At 35.2% G+C, this 24,317-nt stretch overlaps 1 protein-coding gene across 1 annotated transcript in view; it reads left to right on the top strand.

Moving 5' to 3' along the window:
- Positions 1-24,317, top strand: part of NCAM2 (neural cell adhesion molecule 2) — a 348,076-nt gene that overhangs the window by 290,316 nt on the left and 33,443 nt on the right. The window contains exons 13-15 of the mRNA XM_075433489.1: positions 8,507-8,626; positions 10,572-10,693; positions 19,110-19,290. Coding sequence (XP_075289604.1) covers positions 8,507-8,626; positions 10,572-10,693; positions 19,110-19,290 — 423 coding nt within the window. The remainder of the gene's footprint in view (positions 1-8,506; positions 8,627-10,571; positions 10,694-19,109; positions 19,291-24,317) is intronic.

Genomic DNA, 24,317 nt, shown 5'->3' with positions numbered 1-24,317 from the left:
TCTTGTCTTGCTGTAACCCATTTCAATGCTTCATTTTTCTCCCAGTGAATAAGTTTTTCTAATATCTGGTCTGAACATGCCTAGTTGCAGCTTGTGACTGTTGCTCTTGTTATGCTATTTGCCACTGTTGGGAAGAGTCTCACACCATTGTTTCTGTCTGCTGCAAAGGAATGGTAGGTGATTATTCAATCTCCACTTGGCATTGTCTTCAACAGACTAAATAAGCCTTAGCATCTACTTGTTGTTCATGTGCCCTAGGCTCCTCTTGATAGCTCTCTGCTGGACCCTATCTGGTTTCTTTGTGTTTCTGGACACACAATAAACTTCCCCCAGTCTGACAATTCCACATGTAGCCCAAATAGGCAGTCTGCCATGATGGTGACAATCAGCTACGCAGCCTTGTTTGGATGTGTTAGCCTGCCGCATGCGTCTCCTATGAAAGTCTTTCATCCTGACCTGATTCTATCTTAATGATAGAACGAAGGGCTAATGAGTACTTGGAGACCTGACATTTTAAAAGTTACATTATTCAAAGAGCATTTGTTTTTGAAATGCATGTAAATTGTGTGGGTTTTAAGCTCAATATGTATTTCCATTTCAGCCGATTCAATTGTGTAAACAATCAGTTTATGAAGTATGCCTTTATTTTGCATAACAAGATCTTCTACAGGGAATAGCAACTGTTTCAAGCATTCTCTCTCCCAAACTGTAAATATGGTGGTACCTCATAAGTTTTTTATTGTCCATTCTTTCTTCTCTTCTTTTCCCCTTCCCTCCTCTTCTCTCTCTTCCTTTTCCTGTTTCTTCCCCTCCATTTTGCTTCCCTTTGAGAGATACAAGTACCATTTAGGGAAGTTAACTCAATTTTTAAAGATTTGGTGTTAAGCAGTTGGCTTTGGTCATCGTAAAGATAGAACAGGAAATTTTAAAACTAACGTCTCAGAGAAAGACAGAGGAAAGGGACGGGGTTTTTCAAAAGATATGTCATCCCAATACTCAGTAAACCTTCGAGTTATCTGTGTATTTTAATGTGTTTTGTTACAGTTGAGGAAAAGGAGTACATCTTGTTAGCATGATAAAAAACATATCGGCTTTGTTCTCTGCTGCAAAAAGTATAATTTTGTAAGTAAGATAATTCTTACTGAAAACTAAACCAACGTCTAATGTATTAGTTTACATAAATAGAAAGTAATCAAAATAGCAAAATAGGATATTTATAAAAGGACACTACAGAACAATTGAATATAACCAGTGCTGTGTCAAACATGAAGAAAGGGAAGCTGACGTGTGGACCGAAATGTTGGGTTATATAAGAATATAATGAAACTAAAGGAATTAAAGAGAAAGGAAAATTTGACTACATGAGTTCTAATGCTGGTGATATAAAAAATCAGGAAAGTTAGGTCAAAAAATATGTTATTTGATGAATAGTCAATATATCCATTACACACTTTATATTTTCTTGTTAGGTATTTAGATATTCTCATTTTGTATTATTAGAAGGTTTCTGCCTGAAAAACAAGAATGACAAATTGGAATTCATAGTGATACCTCATGTTCTCCCAGAAATTTTGGCAATTTGTAATTATGGAAGTTTGCTTTTGCAAAAGGTGCACTAAAAGCATTAACATTAGATATAATAGAATTTTTGATTAAGAATATCTTCTCCTGACCTACCCCACCTTGCACACACATCAGACTAAGGATGTGGAAATATCTTTAAACCTTTTCTAAGCAATGAAAGGCCAGATATGAGAACAGGTAGAATAGAGCTTTGTTATAGTAGTCAGATTTAACTAAATAACAGTAGCAGATTTTGTATACAGGAAACTGAAATTGCAAGGGATAGATAGTGAGAAGAAAACTCTCTTTTGATGTACACTGTACTGGAGTACTGTGGGCCAGGAGAATTGGCTGTATACATTCCTGTCCTTTGGGTTAGTGTATGACATACTATTATCCAAGTCATCTGCAACTTCAGCGAACTAAGGAAAATAGCAGCTAAGAAAACGTTAGTTAACAAAGAACTGAACTACAGATAGTTGAAGGAACTACTTCCAGTTTGCAAGTAATATTTTGATAGTAATCAAAAGAGATTTTGCCATACACTGAAAGCAATGGAGAAGTACAAAGCATTTTAGACAGCTGTAGGATAACAGTAAAGTTAGCATGGTTTTGTTTAATTTTAAGTTAGAATATATGTTTGAAAAATGAATTGCATTTTATTGATGATAAGAACCAAAATCTACCAAAGGTAGATCCTAGTTACACAGGATTGCTGGTAGGATAAAAGACTAATCAGCACAGTGACAGAATTTGTTCATAAAGTAGTCTATATTATTGCCAAATGCATATAGCATATAAATTTAGAGAAGATATCATGATAATATGGGCTCTTTTATCAATGGGAGTACAAATATATTTTCTAAGCCTATAGCCTAAAAATATTGCATACAATTAATAATTTTTCATTTTTCTGGTTTGTGTAAATGAATTATTTGATATGTTGTTCATGCAAGCATGTTTCTTTTCTGAATAAGGTTATCAGAACAGTTTATTAATACAATGATTCATCTCAGTAAATTGCTTTTGTTCCAGGAATGTTTCTCCTAGGATTTTTTTTTTCCCTAAACTGTGTGCTATGCTGTGATTTAGATTAAACACAGGTTGAATGAAGGTTGCTTTTTAAATAAATAAACTAGAAAATGAACTTCTAAAGAAAACCCATTCATTGTTACACCCTAAGTATGCTAAATGAGAACTACTATCTTCTGGATTCGTGCCGATTCAATATATTATAAACTATGTTGTCAATACACAAATTTGCTGTTTTCTAGGGGGTTTGGATTACATTCTTGCTTGCTTTATTTCCATTAATTTATAGCACTGTACATTTTAAAACTATAATTCTCCCATGAATGACTTAATCTTTTCTTATTAGTTTTATTTCAATAAAAATAGGTATCAAAGATAATCCCCTGAATGACTGTAGGGTGCTAATGCTACTTCTGGTTCAATTTGTATTACTGACATCTCAGAATCCTACCCAATACAAATAAAAATTAAATATGGAGGAAAGGAGCTCAACAGAATAATTGTGTTCTAGGTGCTATACACAAAATTTTAAAGCAATTTTTGCCAAGTACATTTTTTATATCAGCTACTGACAGTATTTTATAAGGAAATTATTCATGTTAGTGAACATTATGTTATATTAATTATATCTGATTTACCACAGTATATTTCTTTATTCACAGGGGTTTTTTTATATTTACAGTTAATTAAGCCACTGCAACTTTTATTCCAAAATAATGCAATAATTATCCATTATAGTGCAAAGAATGATGGAAATTCCTGATAGATCCATGTTCTCTGATTTTTAAAATGATTACTTTTGTTTCTGAGCATACATTTCAGGGAATGTCTTCAGGCTTGATCCTGTCTTGATATATATTAATGGAATTTATACCAATGATTTCACTGGCAGTAGGATTCGCTACCATTATGTTTTTTCATATAATGTGCAACTTGAAATATTTTCATTATTAAAGTTCATTTATTTGTGTTAGTTGAATTCTGACATTATAGCCAGATGCTTGAATCAGTATATATTAAATTAATTGTTATTTGGGCAAGGCAGACAGATGGAACTGAGACAGTGTGACTGTTTCTGCATATGAATAAACATTTTGCCTGTTGTGTGGCAAAATCCTTTTTTATTTTTTTCCTGTATTTCTCCCCCTTGGCAATTTCTGACTTCATTTTGTCAACACTTCTGTAGCCAGCTCTGTCAGGCTCAGCTAGAAAAAAAGTTTTTATACTCTTCCTCCTATTGTGCAAACACATCGATTAAATAAAACCATATTGCTCGTCTCAGGCAGACAGTGGTTTTGGGAGAAGTTCCTCAGATTGTGTGACTTCTACAAAAATCTAAGACATTCATACGGAACCTTAATACAATACTACCACAGGTTCCTCAGCTTTCTCCTCGCATGTCCTATTACCACAGGTTCCTCACTGCTCTCTTCCCATGTCTTTTTCTTCTCTCTCTAACAGAACAGGAGTCATCACCATAAAGAGAAACCTGTTTAAGCTGCATAAAAATGCTATTCATTTTTTCCCCTGAAAGAGATTCAGGTATTTTGAGGGGACTCAGTTTTTCCTTGAGAGTAGTGAAAAAATGAGTAAAATTCTGCCAAATCAAAACACACCACTTCTTAGCCTGCACTGTATTCGATGTGCATTCAATCTGCATAATAACAGAGATTCAGACTACAGAGAAATAAAAATATAAAAATGCATGCATCCTAAAATTTTTAATACTTCTTTGACAGAAATTTCGCGCTTCTGCCACTGTCTGAAATACATAAGAATGAAGATGATATTTCAGCAATGAGCTGTCTCAGCTACTTTGTTTCAAAATAAATTTATATCCTACTTTAGTCAGATCTGACATCTTCAAGGGACTGAATTTGGAATGGGAAGAACATTGTTCTATGTGACAGGTAGCTCTCCAAAGAGAACAATAAATTGGTCTGATATTTCTGTTAATTAATCTCATATAAGATCTACTTTGGGATTAATGTAGTGTAACTGTACTATTAGTTCCCATAACCTTCTTTGCTTTGGTGATGGTTTATGTAATATATCATAGCCCTTAGAAGATTTCTGAGGTAGGTTTCCTGTGGTGAAAAGACAATTTCATACACCAGAAATTTCCCCTCTCATTCTACTGTAATAAGGTAATATAAACAATCTACTCCTGGACCAGAAAAGCAGCTGGGGATTTTTGTTTTGTTTTTACTGACTCGGATTTATGGTAGAATTTATTTCACAGCAAATCTTGTGTCAGATGTTATTTTCCTATGGTTCATCTTGATAGCAGTTAAAATTGTGCAGTAAGAAATTAAACTTCTCTAGCTGAAATGCTTACACTCTGTATTTGAAAAAGTATGGAGTTCTGCATTTTTGTCTATCTCATCTAATATAAAAATTTTTGTGATTTTTTTCCTGCATTGTGTTTGTCCTTTAATGTTTTATATTTGCTTAAAAATTAGAAGAATCTGTAGAATAAAAAATAAAGACTTTATCTTTAGTTTTGCTTAAACTTTAGGATTCTTGCCACAGAATAGTTTAAACTGTTTTACTATTTGATAAGGTTTAGTTCCTTTTGGTTGTTGTGTTTCTTTTTAAATTCTGATCTACAAAATTTTAAATAAACAACATTCCTCACATAGCCTGTCAAAACAAGTATTTAAAGTTTTGTTTTAAACTCTCTATATAGTATATTAAACCAAAACCAAATTAACCAGTAACTTCTTGTGTTATGATCTCTTCCAAGGGTACCATGTGATATGCAGCCTCCTTGTCTATCTTCTTATAAGTGGAAAACACCACGGTCTGAGCTGTTGTGCATCATGTTAGTTGAGCCCAGCAATGCCTGCAGAGTCCACAGAGAATCTTCTGTTTATTCTTCTTTGGAGTAGTTCTTAAGTATACTTCTCAGTGTAACCAGTCACCAAGTGAACAATCCCAGCAAAATCAATTAATGTACAAAACTGAATTCTTCAGATAAAGCATGGAGATACTGTGATAAAGAAGACAATATAAAAACAGAAGCAGATCGACAGGACACATAGAAAAAGACTGAAAAATTTCAAATCATATTCTGAAAGGAATAAATTAATTTCAGTTTCAATATATTGGGGACTTGATATATGCCATTGAATAAGCCAATGGCATAATTCGCACATACAGTATGCAGTAGACCAATTTTTTCACATTCACATGTTGAAAGTGAAAGTCCTATATTTCTTTCAGAATATTGCTTGAAATTTTACAGCTAATTACTTCAGTGATCATTGATAACTAATCAAAATATCCATTGTGGCCAGGGCTGTGAGCTATGGACATTTGTAAGAAGAGTTTCATTTGTATACTGAAAGACGAATAAGCTGATTTTATACATAAATGACAGATATGTACCTTAAAAAAAATTAATTAGTTTATCAAGTATATTCTTCCATTATCTACATATTTCAAAACTGTAAAATACTTAGCAAGGAGTGAAAGCTTTCACAACTTTTAGATTACTTTTAAACCCTGCACCACTTTTGTTTCAAACTGTGGGACAGTTCCTTAATCAGTATTCTTATGGAGAATAGTTCTCTTCTTTGGTTTCCAGGAGGATGTAGTTATAATTTTTTTCCTATGTATAAAATATGTTAGCATCATGTCATCTCTGATACCAAGTGATTCCAGTTTTTGAGGACATGTTATGCCATAAGATTTAATTGGGTTAATTCCATAAATGTATTTGTGAGAGTCATTGTATCTAGACACATATTTTTGTGCAGGGGATTCTAAAGTACACACTGATTCCTTAAATACTGCATATATAAGTAATTTTATTCATGTAGATAGGTCCCAGGAGTCACTCAAGTGTTTATAGAAATAGATCCTTAGGTTTTATGTAGTTAACACATTTGCATTTTATTGTGCGGACACATAGTCATGCTTTTATGTTGTTTAAATTTTAAAAACATTTACAGTAACACTAATTTTTAGTATGGCCTGAGGTTTCTTTTCAGAGGAATTATTCAGCCTTGGAAAGTAATCATGGCTGAAAGGCAAGTCAAACACTGCTACTGCTTGGTTTAGGTTTTAAATTTCATCTTACCATGACTGAGTGTTACGTAACATAATCCTTCTCTTCTCCAAATTTTATTCTTATTCTCATGAAGGTACTTTATTTTTTCATTACATGGTTCTACTTTGCAGTTTGATATTTTTAAATCTCATGAAAATGGTAAAGTTAAATGTGCTGGAAGACACACAATTCTACTGTTTTGTTTACAAGAAATCAGTTACCGTGTTTCAATGGCAAATTCATGCAAAGCGCTCATAATAGAGTGTGAAATTTAAAAGTTACTGTTTTTCCAAAGTTCATTAAATCGCTTTAGCTCCACGTGTCATGGGACCTATGTCTGCTGCAGAAACTAAAGAAATAGAAATTCTAATAAATCTGGACTCAAAAGAATAACAAAGAGTACTATCAGAAATAATTATACTTTCATTAAACATATAACTTGAAAAGCAAGCCTAAAGCAACAATTAAAATACTCCTTTATAATGAAAAAAACTAGGCTCCCTAGAGACTCAGAAAGAGACTACTGGCGCTTTCTGAAGACATTACAATTCTTATATCCTTCTGTAAGATGATACAGCCCCTGATTTTCTGGGCAAGACAAATACTGATGTGCTTCAAGTAAAGTCCATCCAATTATGTCCATTCCCTGGTACGAATCTGACATCTGGAGAGCTCATCACAGAGCTTGCAAACAGCAAGCAGTCACTTGCTGTAGAAACAAAAAAGGAATCTTTCTTATAAAGGTGGGGTAATGGTCCAAGAACTCTGTGTGGATCGAAGTTACCAAGTACATACTCAAGATTGATATGAGTAATATACAGTACTATGGTAATATATAATAGTGTATTCCCATAAAGGAAACTGGAATCCAACATCTGTTGCCTGGGTTTTGTTTCTGGTTTTGTTGCTGTACATTACAGCAACAATATTCTTACTGCTGTACAATATTATTTTCAGCAAGGTTTTACTCGTTTTCTGCTTCTGATGGCATCTCCAGGTAAAATCGTAGAGATAGGTTCAGGCTGTGTGAAAGATTGCTGCCAGGGATTCAGTCTTGATTGCTGAAAGCATGTCCTAAGTTCAAAGCTGTTTGACTCCCAAATCACTTTTTTATTTTGCTGTAATTTAATATGCATTCTCATGGCAGGGGGGTTGGAACTAGATGATCTTTAAGGTCCCTTCCAACCCTTACCATTCTATGACTCTATGATTCTATGATTTCCATACACTACCTCTTAAATATATACAAACATACCTAATTCACTTTCAGGTCCTTAGTAGATAACTCAGAACTCTTCCTATGATCATCATAGCTACCTGTCATTTTAGGTCTTGAATACACGGTTGGACTGGGAGAGCATAGCACCAGTAATTCACCACCAATGTGCATGTAGCTTCATCCGGGAGCATAAACCAAGGATGGTTGATACTGCTCTACATGAAGGAAAAACTGCAAATTATGAACTGTATGAAGGTGGCTTGAACGTGCATCAGAAGCCCACTGCCAGCTAGGAGAAAGGAAACTTTGTAATTTTTTACCAGATTCATGTCTCCTGTGCTCATAAGCTGAACATAAAATATCAGTCCCCAACAAGGACCTTAATTGTTGCCTATGGCTTCTGCAACACTGATATTAAATTCCTTCAGAAACATAATTTTCTCCATCAAAGATTTTATGCAGATGAAAAAAAAGGGACTATTAGCACTCAGCAAAAAATCTAAGTTTAGAACCACTGAACTATTAGAAAATGGGACTCTACGGTGGAAGTGAAGCAAACAAATTATGAAGTTGCCGTTTTATTTAATGTATTGCTTTTTCAAATTTTGCTCCCATATTTTTTCTTTCCTTTCCTTTAGCAATGGTCGTTCTCAGCAATTTGGAACCAAATACGACATATGAAATCAAAGTAGCTGCTGTAAATGGAAAAGGGCAAGGAGAGTACAGTAAAATCGAGATCTTTCAAACCTTACCTGTCCGTGAGTAATACTTGTGCTATTAAATGAAAATTTAAATTATTATTCATTTTTTTTATCTCCGGATCAGCTAAAAATTTCAACCAGGATTCACTGTGGATAATATGTTTTATATTTGTACACTACTTCCCAGTGTATAACATCAGCCTTTATGTTGTTTCTTAGAAATCATGTTTTGTTCCTATTATTCCTGCCTCCCCCCAAGTAGTATGAATGAAGTTAAATTGGAGAATTTATCCCATTATCTGTATTTTTGAGATGTATACAGATCTTTGTTTTATATTGAAGAGCACAAACCATGAAAGATATTAGATTAAGGACTTTTTTCTCTTTTACACTCAGGATATTGTAGATATCTGTGAGAAATCAATTGGCTGTTTCCAGAGAAATTTCTTCAGCAAACTATGCTGGCACGAATTTTGCAATTATCAAGCCTCAAACAGAAATCTTAAGCTATGGAAAAATAGTGGGAATAAATTGTTTTAACTCTGATTACATGCAAATTATAAATGCTGCCAAGCCTATTTTATATTTATAGTAACCTTTATAGGCAAGAAATTCGGATTTAAATATTAAGGGCTGAGGAAAAATATTTCCTCAAATTACTTTTAAAAACAAACAATAATAAATTAATTAAACACAAAGGCAGAAGAAAAATAAAGGAATTACCAGATGGCACTGTATAGTACTCGAACAGGTATACCAAAATACGACAGCAATTATTACTATACTAATACCTCATAAATCTGTTGCAACTGAACTGTTTTCTGAGTAGGACGTTACTCAGCATGGTTAAGAATACTGGCCCTAAAGGAATGAACAATAAAAGTCATGCAACTACAAAGAACACAAAATATTTCAATGTTATTATATTATGTTCCTATTGATACATTTCTTCTGTCCAAAACCTGTAACGAGGCAGATTTCAAATTTCTTTTTGATTAAAACATATGCATATTCTAAATGTATTGAACGACAGATGAAATAAAATGCTGTTATTCATATGGAACATTATACCTGATAGATAAGTGACAGAAGCTGATAGAATATATATATGTTTTTATATATATATGTATATGTTATCCGATAGAAAGCTAGGTAAATTTTATGTTGAGAAGTCAATTTATCTTTACTTTGATAAGGGATAAACACAAATATTACAAATATTTCTAAAGCAACTGTATGTCTCTGTGTGAGTGCAAATTTACAGATATTTTGAAGATAAGAGACTTCAGTATGAAAACACATGTTAATTTAGGATCTGATTTAAAAGTTTATAATGGGCATTGTGTATGGAAATTATAATTAGTCTGTGAGTTTCCATTAGCAAAGTGACTTAAGCTGGCTATTAGCCCTTCAGTTGTACATTTAAGATTATTTTTAGCCTTTTTATTACAGAGAAAATTGGTTTTGCTTTGGGAAATCTTATTCTTTACATTTATTCTTAATGTAGACTACTCTAAAAGTATCTAATTTTGCCTTGGCACATTTATCTAAGAGTTAATTTACCTAATATCTATACTACAATTTAAATCTTGCATATGGAACTAAAGGTCATGCTTAGTGTTGAGGATGCTTCCTGTAAGATAGTGTTAGTTTTAAACTTTAGTGTGAGTAGCGGCTTACCAGCCTTGCTGGATTGATCGCTAAAACATTTCTGAAGTAAATTATATCTGAAAGTGTCAAAAGACAGAAAGTTCCAAAGAAACAAATACTTCTTTTATACTTAACATATGTTTGTTTCCTTGTGTGAGATAATTAATCTACATTAGAACATTCTTTGAGCCAAGTATTTAACACACTTTTTAAGGATATTCTGCAGTGCTTGGAAGGATCATGTTGATTTTAAAGATTTTGATTAATAATCTTGTGGACAAGATCCCAGCTGTAATTTAAGACTTACCTTACTGCTGAATTATTATTATCGACTTTCTTTTTCTTTCTTTAGGGGAACCAAGCCCCCCTTCTGTTCATGGACAACCAGGAAGCGGCAAGAGTTTTAAACTTAGCATAACTAAACAAGATGATGGAGGTGCCCCCATTCTGGAATATATTGTCAAATACAGAAGTGTAAGTATTTCAGTTAATTAAAATAGGTGGGGTTTGCTTAGTAATACCTGCTTTTAATGTAGAGAAGACTGTTGATATGATCTGACATGTAACAAAATGGTTTGCATACTACAAAAGGAAAAAAAAAGTGGTATATGTTTTCTCTTGTGATTAGGTTGCTAATACTAGATTATTAAAAAAAAAAAAAAAAGAAAAAAAAAAGGAAAGGAAATAAAAGCACGCTGCTCCCCTTAAAGTATGACTTGACAAGGCAAAGTGCCAGGTCCTGCACTTCAATCACAGCAACCCCAAGCAATCCTGCAGGCTTGGGGAAGAGTGGCTGGAAAGCTGCCCGGTTGAAAAGGACCTGGGGATGTCAGTGAACAGCCAGCTGAAGATGAGCCAGCAGTGTGCCCAGGTGGCCAAGCAGGCCAACAGCATCCTGGCTTGTGTCAGGACCAGTGTGGCAGCAGGAACAGGGAGGTGATCCTTCCCCTGTACTCAGCACTGGTGAAGCTGCACCCCGAGTACTAGGTTCAGTTTTGGACCCCTCACTACAAGAAGGACATTGAGTTGCTGGAGCGTGTCCAGAGAAGGGCAACGAGGCTGGTGAGGGGTCTAGAGCACAAATCTTACGAGAAGCAACTGAGGGAACTTGTTTTTTTTAGTCTGGAGAAGAGGAGGCTGAGGGGAGACCTTATCGCGCTTTATAACTACCTGAAAGGAGGTTGTAGTGAGGTGGGTTTTGGTCTCTTTTCCCAAGCAAGAAGTGATAAGATGAAGGGAAATGGCCTCAAGTTGTGCTAGGGGAGGTTTAGATTGGATATTAGGAAAAATTTCTTCACCGAAAGGGTCGTCAAGCTTTGGAGCAGGCTGCCCAGGGAGGTGGTTGACTCACCATCCCTGGAGGTCTTTAAAAAACATGTAGATGTGATGCTTAGGGACGTGTTTTAGTGGTGGATTTAGCGGTGTTAGGTTTATGGTTGGAATTTATGATCTTAGAGGTATTTTCCAACCTAAATGATTCTATGATTCTAACTAAAAGTTCATTCTAACAAGAAAAGTATATTCTCTGTTTTGTTTCATGGTAAATGAGGAACATTTGTATTCAGCTCTGAAAAGTGCAGTAAATTAGCAAGTATTAAAGTTACATAATTAAGGGTTGTTTGAAGAGCAAATTATTAACCTGTTATAAATGCATCTCTTGATAGAGAGCATCCTAGAGATAGAAGGCTATATTCCAGTGCTCCGTATTAATTTTAAATGAGATTAATTATCTGATCACGTTTCATGTTTTGTATCTTCCTAGATTCCAAGGCTCAGCTTAAAAAAGCCTAATGACAAATTGTTAGGACTGTTATGAGTTTCAGCATACATATCAGTTCTTTAACAGCCATTGTGCAAAATTTGTTGCTCTTCTGTCACCTAGAGTCTGATTTGGTGTTCTGTCATCAAATCTGGCAAGTTTAGAAAACAGGCCTTTCTGCAATGTGTAATTTCTTTTTCTACAAAAAATTGTGGGTTTTTTTATTATTAAAGCAGATACAATGTCCCTCCATTCCTGATATACTATGTTTAGAAATGATTGGGTTGAAAAAGTAACTTTAGAGCTGGCAAAAGCAATGAATTTAGTTCGAAAGGGTGCATTTCCTAATAACTTGTGTTCTTTTAGGAAGATTATACTACTTATATCCGACTACGCCTAGTAAAAAGACATTTTACCAGAGTGTAATAGAAAATTTACGTGTCTGTTTCAAGAGTTTAAAAGAGATTGGGAATGTAACATCATATATTTAGGCATGTTAAACAGAAGGTAGTGAGGACTGTATTTAACAGAAATAAGCAATCTTTGAGAAAATAAATGCAGAACCTGTATTAGTGTTCCCAAAAAGGAAAAGCCAGTTCCTCATTTTGTAATAGTTTTTGTCACATTTCCTGCGGTTTCCTATAATGTGACTTTTTAATGATAGTTCTGGGATTATCAAAGTGCTAAACCTGGCATGTAAAATGATTTTCCTGAGCTGAGTATAGCAAAAGAAGACTGGTATCTCCAAATCAATTGAGAAAAAATCGGTAGAGCTTTCAGAATAGCCTGAGGGTATAGCCACCAGTTACTCTGGTATCACTGATACCTAAATCTTAATTGACCTTCTTAAATGAAATTCAGTCCAGTGAATATAGTTGGCATAAAAGTAATTGTAAAGAAGAAGCAGTGTGGTAAAATATGCAGTAGAAGATACAATGCAATTTTGTGAGATTGAGCTTCCTAGTTAGATTTCAATGCCTTTAGGTATTTAGAATTGAGAAGAGAAGAAAATAAGCTGTTTGGATATAATATATGCACGCAGTATATGAAATTTAATCTGTTTCTGCAATTTAAGTAAACTAAATGATTTTGGATCTATCCTGCATATTTTGGAAACTTGATTTTAATCTAGTGTTTTGACTAAGGTACAATATTATAGTACAAAAGATCACTTTTCATGTGTATTGTTGAAAGATAAATGTACAGTTTAAGCAGTAACTGGAAACTTAATAGGTTACTGAAGAAGACAGCTTTTACTTGGACCTCAAATCTATATCTCCTTCAGCTTCCAATTGAAAAAGTGATTTGACTAAATTAAAGCCCTTCCTACAACAAAAAGTCACAATTTTTTTTGGTGTTTTAATCAGAATGAATGGATGCTATTTAAAGTTCTTAATTATCTGTTGACTCCTTCTCTTCTATCTTCCCCATTGGTCGTATTTAATTAACTTTCCTATAAATCTTGCCAGCCTCATTACTAGCATCTGGACCAATGTATTTGCTTGCATGTTTAAAGAGCATATTAGTTAACAAGCTGTACATCAGTGGCTTTTTCTTCTTTATCTTTCATAACAGTTTCTGTTTTCTTAAGAGTCAGTTCCCTTATGTTATATTTTATACAGGTTTTTTTTTTTTCAAACTGGGAGAAGGACAGCCTTTTAAGATGTTATAACAATATTATAGCCTGGTTTAGGGCAATTGGTAAGTTTTATTTTTCTGGAAATCATGTGTTTTATTCTGTCCGATATTGCTTTCCTGATATCAGTTTATTCATATTATGGGCAAGATTTAATAACTATAGTCAGATAATAAGAAGTTTCACATTTTGTTCTGTATTCCAGAGAAGTAGGTACTATGCAATTTTGATGAGTAGCAGCCTCAAGTTCATTCATGCTGTTGCACAAAGAAAGTCAAGACAGTCTTACGAAGATGCACCGATGGAGTCTGAAGCTGATGACATACAATGACTTCAAAGTTACCTTAGGAAAGAATAGGAGGAAACAGAGAAAGAAGAAGGAAAATTGCCCCTCAATAGCCAGCCAGGGAGAGCAGTGATGGGAATTCCCTAGAGAAACATCCTTTCCAGTGCAGAGGGTGACCCCCTAACCACGTTTCTCATAGTAACTGTCATTTTAATGAGGACTGACTCAAGCTCCCCTTTGGTTGTTTCTGCTTCTGGTGCTACTAGTGTTGGTTGGGTCACACATGATGAGCTGCTGGTGTTGCACAATGGATGTAAAGATTTATGCATGCAAATTACTGGGGAAATGTGTACTGAATTTGTAAATGCCTATTATCTGCTATGTTCCTTACCAAGGACTATAGTAATAAACTAAAAGCTAGAGGGGATCGTAAAAGAGATTGTACAGACCAAGGGGAAGATGAGGAGATGAGGAAGGCCAGGAGAAAGGAGCACTTGGGATACAGGGTAGAGACTGCCACAGCAGCTCAGGGCAGGTGGGTGACCAGGCAAAGACCTGCAAGAGGAAGGCAGGCTACAAAGGGGACTTTGGAAGATATTACACAGGTTAAGCTTAGCACCAGAAACAGCATGCAAATAATGTGTGATCACCGTACAGGATGACATCCGTGACTCACAGAGTCATAAGCAAAACTTTGTGCTTACTGCTCAGTTTCATTTTGACCGTGATGGATATTCTGTAGCTGCATGTGGCAATTGTGAATTTGTGCTTGGTGCATAATGTTTCCCACTCTTCCCTGCAAATACGTATCAGCTTATTATCTTGAAAAGATTTGTTCACAGTCTTCAGTTATGATTGTGGTACCATATCCTAAATTACTTCAATAACACTTAAAAAGCAAGTATTGAAATAGGCTTCTTGGTGATTGGAAAATGGAATTCTGTTTCTATTCTTTCAGGTCACAGAGTGCCAACAGTAAGCTAGAAAAAAAAAAATAAAAGAGACGGGGTTGGTTTTGTTTTTCCCTGGCATACCAAGTTTCAGTACAAAATTGGAATTAGAATGTTAAATATTTTTGCATCTCCAAGTTCCACTTTACCTGCCAGATCCTTGGACTTTCTGTGTATTTTAACATTATGTATGTTATCAGCCATTTTGTGCTTTGTTCAGTATTTGTCCTGTATTACCCAGACTTACAAAGCACCATCCTAGTGTAATGAATTCTTGTGAAGTCACTGCTTTAAACTGTTAGATTGTCTTCCGTGAGCATTTCTTGAGATTTGTTCCTGCCAGCTTTCAAGATAGTGTGGCATCTTCTGACCTTTTTTTATCACAGGGACCACCATAATAACAAGTCTGTTTGAGCTGAACTTTCAGTGCAACAATTTAGGGACGATGGAGAGTAACAGAAAGGGCTGAAGGGAGTTAATCACTTTTCCTCACTCATAAAGAGTTCCCAGAGGATGTGATCTTGGGTACAGTATGAAATGACCATTAAAGAGAGAGATGTCATTTTCTGGACTAGTAAATAGTTAGGTGCCTAAACAGTGGATTGACTTTACTTCCACTGTTGTCAGATGTGCCCTCAGTTTTGACAAGCAGCCAAGTCATGGTGGACTGGAGTTTCGCATTGCTTTATTTACTCCTTTTTTGTCAGGGTCTATAGCTGCTTAGGTTTCTTACAGCTGTCATATAAATCTAGCTCTTAGACACTTCTGAGATAAATATCGCTGTTGCTTATATTTAAAGCCAATATACATGCAATTAAGAAATAATAATTTTTCTCTTTTTTTAGTGTCATTAGTCTGTGGCATTGTGGCAGATTTGTTTCAACCAAAGACTTATACTGGGAAGAGGCCAGTGTGAATCTTAGGCTTAAGAGTAACGGAAATGGACAGTAAGATCCCCAGAAATTGCCAGTCATTGGTTAGTTTCACAGCATCAGTGACCTGTAAAGGAGTATTTCCACATTATAGGAAACAAAATGAAATGCAAATAAAGGAACAGTTTAATCTCTGAAGCTGCAGATCTGATTGCAGTTTCTGCAAATATGTGTTTGTTGGTGGATATTAATGACACAACTGCTAATAATAAATTATTATCGAAAACATTTATGTTAACTGACCTCTCAAATTAGACTGTAGTTTGTAGTTTCGAAATTTCTTTCATTTGTTGTAGAACACTGGTCATATGTAGGGCTTTCTATAAATTTTAAGCAGTATTAATAATAGAACAGCCTAATGAGGTATGAAGTGTTCCTTTGTAGTTGTGTTTTCTGCTCCTCAAGCTACCAAATAAAGGGTCTTAGCATAAACAGAGAGGGTTGTAGGAAGATTTAACTGCCAGAGTCTTGTTTTGTGTTTTTGTCCTTCTCTTTCCATTTCTACAGTAATAATAAAATAAATCTGGACACGTTACTGAGCTCTACTTAGTAAAAAGTACTTCAAAATGCGTGTGAAATAACAGCTATAATGAAGGATATTGCAATTCTTTTCTTTTTTTCTTTAAGATGCCAAAAGAACGCTTATTGTGGACGACTTCATGTATTTATCTTTAGAAGAATACAGCTTACTTTCCAGATACTTTCCTTAATTTTCTTCCTCCTAGCTTGTGTTTCTCACTGTTGATAAAACGTTTTGTTCTCTTTGAGCTCAGGGCTTGGACTTTGTTTCATTTATCTCAATCCACCCAGCTGACTTCACTTTCTACCAAACTTAGGGTGTCACTTCTCTGGCATAGCATGCAGGTATCCTGTCACATTTCAGCTCTTTCATTATTTTTCACCTGACCAAACTGTGGACCAACAGCCTGTTCACTTATCCTTATGTCTGCAGAAGTGTAGCCCCATACAGAAATCTGTATGGTTACCCTTCTGAATCTTAAAATCATTCTATTCATCACATAGAATTCTGAAGTTTGTTTTCAAAATATAGAATCATAGAATCTTAGAAGCGCTAAGGTTGGAAAAGACCTCTAACATCATCAAGTCCAACCATCAACCCAACACTAACATGCCTAGTAAACCATGTCCTAAAGTGCGACGTCTACACATTTTTGAGAACCTCCAGGGATGGTGACTCCACCACCTCCATGGGCAGCCTGTTCCAATGCTTGAGCATTCTTTCAGTAAAGAAATTTTTCCTAATATCCAATCTAAACCTCCTCTGACACAACTTGAGTCATAGATCTGCTTGAAATGCTGTCTTTTCCACCTGAATGAATCATGCTAGCCTGAATCTTTATTTTCCAATGTCTTTTCTCCTTCTGTGATTGTGAAACTCTTTGGAATTCCCCAGTATATTCATACAGACGTATGTGCACACAACAAGATCATGTATGGATCTTCGGAATTCGCTCATGTTAATATTATTTGGAATCTAGGAGTATTTTTGTTCCTAACTCCTTCCAAAGCATACCAGTTTAAACAGCCATTAAAATATGATGCTATGTAACATTGCTATTTGTAATATTGCTAAGGAGTATTTGCATATACATATTGCCATCGGTATTAATTCATTTTATTTTAGCAGTGCTATACAAAAATACGTTTTTGATATAGTAAGAATGTAAATGGATTCACTCAGTGGAATGTAAATATAGGTGGATTCACTCAGTGGCCTGCCAGATGATTGCAACAGAAATTATCCACGAGGATACTGGAAAATATTCTTCACAAAAAACCACCATTTTCACTGTATGATGACTAAACTATTTTCACTCCAGTGTATTTAGGTTTTTCCATGGTTTGTAATGTGACTACCACTCTGATGTTTTTCATTGGTCTGCTGCTGCACCCAGTAGACACTTTCACCATGCTGCAAATGTTCCTGAAAAGATCTTTTACTGTATTTTAATCATTCCCAGGACTACCATGTGTCAGTACTAATGCCAGTGAAGAAGCAGCAAGAAAGAGTTTAAGAAAAGGTGAAGTCAGTGTGGAAAAGCACGCACACTCAGTGCTCATAGTGAATCAGTTATTGCAGCAGTGCACATAAAGGAGTTTAGTGTGTCACACTATTTTCTGGAGACTGGGGAGAGAAAAAAAATCAAGCATAAGGAGCATGATTGGGCCCTGAAATGTCTAATTTAGGTGCTATTTTCTTTGACATTTGTATCAGTCGAGCAATATGTTTCGGTGAACAGCCAAAGTGTAAGCTGCTGAGAAGCATAGTAGTCTGCAGCAAAAAGTTATACTTCTCAGTGTTTGGAGGGTTTTTTTCCTGGAACATTTGTATCCACTGACTGTATCTGTGTTGCTGTGTGGGTTAGATATCCAGGATTTGGCTTCCAGCCATGGTTTTTGCCACTGTATTGTACTTCAATGTTTAGTAAGAATAGGACAGCATGGATTCTTACTGACTGTTATTGATACTCCTTTGAACAAGATGGCTTTTGTGTTTGACAATATATATTGTTTTATCCCTTTACCTATTAGTTATGCTGTAATTCTCATTTGTATAAGGAATAATTAACTATATTATGCACTAGAAGGAGTGGTTGCAAAGGTAAGTACTTCAAATTTATGAAATGCCAGAACTAAGATTGCAACTGAAGTCCTCATTTGTTCCCTTTGTATAGGTGTCTTAAATAATTATCTGAATTATGAGAACCCTTTTTTCTCTAGAACACCATCTTAATGATTTACATGTATCCTCTCACCAGTGTAGACACAGGACTGCATACTTTCTCTATGGTGTTTATATTGTTACACACAAACTGTTTTGCAAAATGTTACTGTAGTACCACATATTGCTACAGTTAGTGTATGTTTTCATTATATAACTAATGTATAAGCACAGCTTGCATTCACAAACAATTCAGGTTTCTTTTAAAGAACAATGATCAAAATGTAACTGAAACGTCTATGTAAAATAAACCTTTTACAGAATTTATTCTTAGCAGCATTTGTAAATAACTCTCCTGCTGTTCCCCAAGATAAACATTAGTATTTGAGCAAAGTGTAAACTGAAAACTGAGAGGTTAAAAGTGATTGTCTACAAAATCCCTAAATCCACACGGTGGAAATGTGGTTAAGAGTGGTCAAAATCAAAAAAAGTCAAAGTACTCAGAACTCCAAAATTAGATGATTTGAATGTTCATAATCTCTATAAATGAAACTCCATACTTTTTGTGCATCATATAGACACATAGTTTAGACAAATAATACAAGAGATTTTGAGAATTTAAATTAATATTTGCATCTTTACAGAAAGATAAGGAAGACCAGTGGCTAGAGAAAAAAGTGCAGGGTAGTAGAGACCACATCATCTTAGAACATCTTCAATGGACCATGAGTTATGAAGTACAAATTACAGCTGCCAACAGACTGGGTTATTCTGAACCAACATTGTATGAATTCAGCATGCCACCAAAGCCAAACATTATTACAGGTATGTTAATTTTAGAGTGTTTTCTCTCTATGAATTGTTTGCTACTTGTAGTACGGTAATGTGTGTAGCTGAACATAAGCTAACTGAAGTCTTCTTTAACTGACAAAGCATGAGACCCAGTACTCTACTGTCAGCAAAGACTCGATTCAAAACCCTTCAATTGAACCCTATTTCCTACTTTTCTTTTAGTAGTAATGTCATTTGTAAATACAAAACAAACATTGAATCTTCAACCCATATGATGACAGTTAACAAAAAATATAGTGTTTAAGATACACCTGCTATACATTTTTAAGTTGCCTTGTACTGCTTATTTGTCTGTTGTAAGCAACTTAGTGATTAGAATTCTTGATTTCAGTCCAACTCAAAATATCTCTACATGTGCTTCAAGATACTCATGTAATAAAGGTATTTATTTTAGGTCTGATGAGCTTAAGACTTCAAATAGTCGTTTAGATAACATCTTACTGGTTGATCCTAGCAGGTAAACATACAGCCTGCTATTAGGCCTATTTACAAGCTTTGAAATCTATAGAAATGTTGTTCATATTAAGTATGTAAGTAAGAAGGTTTGGATTTTTTTTTAAGGAAAACTGCATGGTATTTAAGGGTGAGCGTATTTCAGTAACTACTTTATCAAGTTCTACTGCTTCCCAATTTAAAGGTATATTTTGGTGCAACAATGAAAACTATTTCATTTAGAATAAACCTAAAATATTATGGTAATTTCCACTATATTATGGGTATTCTTAATTTTTATAAAGCAAATATTGTGAGGAAGAGATTTGAAACTTTTTATCTAAATTATGAGCTGCTATCTTAAATAAAAAATTCCAAATTAGATCAGTGTCATCATTACCATTTTAAAATCAGGTGCTAAATCCTCTAACATAGTATTTTATGTATGCCGTGTATTAAACCACTAGAGTATTAGAATCAAATTAAAATGTTGCCAAATAAATATAATGGCCAATATATTAAAATGTAAACCATGTCAATACCTGTGTTGCAGTCTGAGCATCTAACTAACATTGATCTTACTAAATTGGCAATGAGTTTGAATGAGTCATAGACTACTGTGCCATTGAGAAAGTTTGAAATAACTGACTATTTGTTTTCTGTCTATTGCAAGTTTTCCTTAAATATATTTTCAGGGAATTTCTCTCAAGATCTCTGCAAAATTTTTTAATATTCCATAGAAATTTGTTGATTTCAGAAGCATTGTTACTTGCATTTATAGAAAGGAAAAGGTATTTTTAATTCATTAATATGTTCAGATCCAGTTCTAGTACAAATACTTGGTTTATGCATTTGAATTACAGTAGTGAGAGTTGATTTCCATCTTGACTGAAATTCAGGGCCTCAATAGGTCCTGTGCTTTTAAACAGACAGTACCTTGTGATTGCCATCATTCAGAAATAAAATTTCACAGAATCACAGAATCACACAGAACGGTAGGGGTTGGAAGGGACCTCTGTTGATCATCTAGTCCAACTTCCCTGCTGAAGCAAGGTCACCTAGAGCAGGCTGCAGAGGACCTTGTCCAGGCGGGTCTTGAATATCTCCAGAGAAGGAGTTTTCTCTGGAGAGATTCTCTCCAGAGAATTTCACTACATGATCGAAGAAGAAAAGGGAAAAAGAAATGTAGGAAAGCTTATTGTCCCAATGAAACAAAAATATCTATCAAGTAGAAAAATAAATAAAACTTTCTTTAGGTAAATAGGAGGGATAAGCCATTTTTCAATTTTGTATATTTGAAACGTGGATCTTACCTGTTTCAGAATATAATCTAACTTAAACCTGTTACAGGTATTTAAAGTATTCCATATTATTACCACAGCTGCTGTAGCTGCTGTAACTGAGAGAAACATGACATGCCTGTGTAAATGATAACGTAGATGATGTCTAGACATTTGAGTAAAAAGCAGCTTAGTTAATTTAGTTTCAGAAGATGAATAGAACATTTTTCTCTGAACATAGTTTTATAGGTATTTAGGGGCTTTTTCCTTTCAGTGCTTTCCCATATTCTCAAAGTAATTGTAAGAAGTCTGTTACACTATTTAACATCAGGTCTTCTTTATATGCACCATTATTGCAATTATGATTGTGGAACTAATTAGTTTCCTTGACAACTGTTTTTGCAAAGCCTGAAGAGAGTGTGAAATTCCCATTACAAGAACACTCTGTAGGCAATTTTTAAAAGTATGTCAAAAGACACTTAGAATCAGTGGAACATTAACGTTCATATTCATTATACAGTATGGGTATCTTGTTTTGGAATGACATAATAATATTATTGAAATATAATATATATATAAAATTGTTGCAAGAGTATGAGCCTACTCTTTTAAAACTTGATAGGTAATGTGTATAAAATGCTAAACTTTGAGCAGAATAATTCTTTCTGATATCATTTCATCAAGTCAGAGGATGCACTAATTATCTGCTTTGAGGAATAGGTATTTGCAGCTAGGTGTCTACAGCTAGGTCCAAAGAAGGACATAGGCAATGTTATAGTTTGGCTGTGGTCGGCAACAAAAGGGCCACGTGGCTGCTCTGCTGCCCCTCCCCCCCCTGGGGTGCAGAGGAGAATAGAAAGAAACAAGCAAAAACTGGTGGGTCGGGATAAGGGCAGTTTAACAGAACAGCCAACAAAGGGAACAGTGACAACAACGACACAGATAAGGAGAATACACAAAATAAAACAGCAGAATGCAGAGAGCAACTCTCACTGACTGCCACCGCTGCGCGCTCCCGAGCCGCAACTGCCTTCTGCTGCCCAGCTCCCCCCAACCAGAACCCAGCATGACGGCACATGGTATGGAATACCCTGCTCTGTTTGGCCAGGTTGGGTCAGCCCGCCCGGCTGTGTCCCCTCCTGGCTTCGGATGAAAAATTAACCTTGTCCTGGCCGAACCCAGGACAGGCAAGAAGAATAAAATTAGGTAGATTTTCAAATGAAATCTGCATCACCTATCCTGTGCTCACTTAGCTGCTTCTGAGGACCAGGCTTTGCTTCCTGATTATTCACGTAATTGTTAGCAAAGTTTCTAAGACTCTTGAAGGTTTTCATCTGTATGGGCCCAGATCTATGGCACTTCAGCTGAACTGAGTGTTTTCATCTTGCTCTAAAAGAAGCTAAAAAACAAGATATCTGTATATCCTATGTATGCAATCTCATAGATGTTATTTATCCCAAGAGAATTTTGGGATCCCCTAAGTATCATGATAGTTAACTACACCTAGCATTCTATTATGGTGAAAATATGTGCAAGCTAATGCAATTAATCAGAGAACTGGAGAAAAAAGGAGGGAAGAATACATTTGTTGTCCTTCAGTGGGCGCTTACCAGGGAAATGCAAGTTGTCACAAGAAATAAAACTTTGGTTCTGATTCCTGCAGAAGGATCTTGCTTATGTTTTCAAGAACCATTGGATATAAGGTAGAAGTAGTAATCTTTTAGGGCATGGACTGGAAGCCAAAACTCTACTTAGCTGAATACACAACTCCTGTGGACACTGTGTCCACAACTTCTGCTTGCTATGTAAGTGTGAGCAAGTACCAGCTCTTGGCTGGCAATCAAATTTTATAATAGCACAATATGATGATCTTCCATTACCAGTCTTAGGTCTAGGAAGGAGCCTGAGGCTGCATATTGCTGTCTGGCGTCAGTGAGGTGCATAAATGAGACAGACATGCCTTTAAATTTTCACATGGTTGGCTTCAGCAGCCTCCAACTCTAGGTCTACTTGATTTTGTAGTTTATGTTCCTAGGCCTAGAACACGTTTCCCATCCAATGAACCACTCAAATTTGTGATTAATTCCTTAGAATTTGTAATCATTTTAATAAAAGTTTCATGGTCTTCTGAAGGCTTAACCAATGGAACTGTGCACTGACTTTGAGAAATACTCAGTAAAACAACTTCTTAAAACTCTTTGCCTGAAACAAATGTATGTAGAAATATATTTATGTATGAGTATATGATTATACATACATTAATGTACAACATAACTACGTATATATAGTTTTGCTTCTCAATTTTTTGAGTTATTTTTTGCCGTTGGCAATTCCGTCTTTGTATTTCACTTTTTACTTAGGCGTATGAGCATGTATTTAAGAATCATGCTTTGAAGAAAGAGTGGCATAGTCTTTAACATAGTAGTATTTATATTCCAGTATCTCACTACAGTTGTTAGTTGGCAGTACCTGCAGGCTAGTGCAACTCTAACATCAGTGTGCTTGCTTCTGCGTGAAGTCTTTATCAGATTTGAAGTACTGATTTGTGATATTTTAGGAAATTTTGTTCTAGCTTCTCTATAGTGTTAAGCTACTTATAGTCCTGTGAGAAAAAAAAAAGGAATTCTCAAAGGAGCCATGTGCCTTAGCTCTTTATCAGTGTTAGGACAGCATAGACTAACCTTTGTAGCCATAATAAACGCAGAAAGTAGGTGTCACCAGGAACAGCCAAACTCCATCAGCTCCCAGAGCCAACACTACAGCTCATCTGTATGGGTCTATTTACTCTTTCTCAGCAGGGCAGAGATAGAAAGACTGTCTTTGTACCATGCAGCTGGTACAAAAGTGTCCAAATCATCTGTCATTCTGAACCATTACTATTGCAACCTGAAAACACATCTACAATTTTATATTAAGTGGATCTTAAAAGACAATGAAATGGAAGGTGTTAAAGGAGGATATTTTCTGCAAGTGTTACATATATTTCCAGAAATTAGCAGCAGAAGATTTATGCAGGTGCCATCTTCCAAAGGCTTTTATCCAGTCAGTGCTGTTTCTCTGGAAGGCCAATAGATATATTGAAAACGGCTGGAAGTTGTGTTTTATGATAAGTTTTTACTTCTTCATTATAACTTAATAACTTGGCACAATAGTGGGAAAATGAGAAAAGCATTTGGAGATAAGAAGCCCTTAGACCTATTTTTCTCACTTTGCAATATTGTTTGTTTTGGGTGTTTTTAACTTCCAGTACTGCACGAAATGTGGGAATATTTTTTTCTTAACATCCCT

This window comes from Opisthocomus hoazin, chromosome 1 (assembly GCF_030867145.1).
Source record: "Opisthocomus hoazin isolate bOpiHoa1 chromosome 1, bOpiHoa1.hap1, whole genome shotgun sequence".
NCBI classification, from domain to species: domain Eukaryota; kingdom Metazoa; phylum Chordata; class Aves; order Opisthocomiformes; family Opisthocomidae; genus Opisthocomus; species Opisthocomus hoazin.
This window is presented reverse-complemented; position numbering and strand designations above follow the sequence as displayed.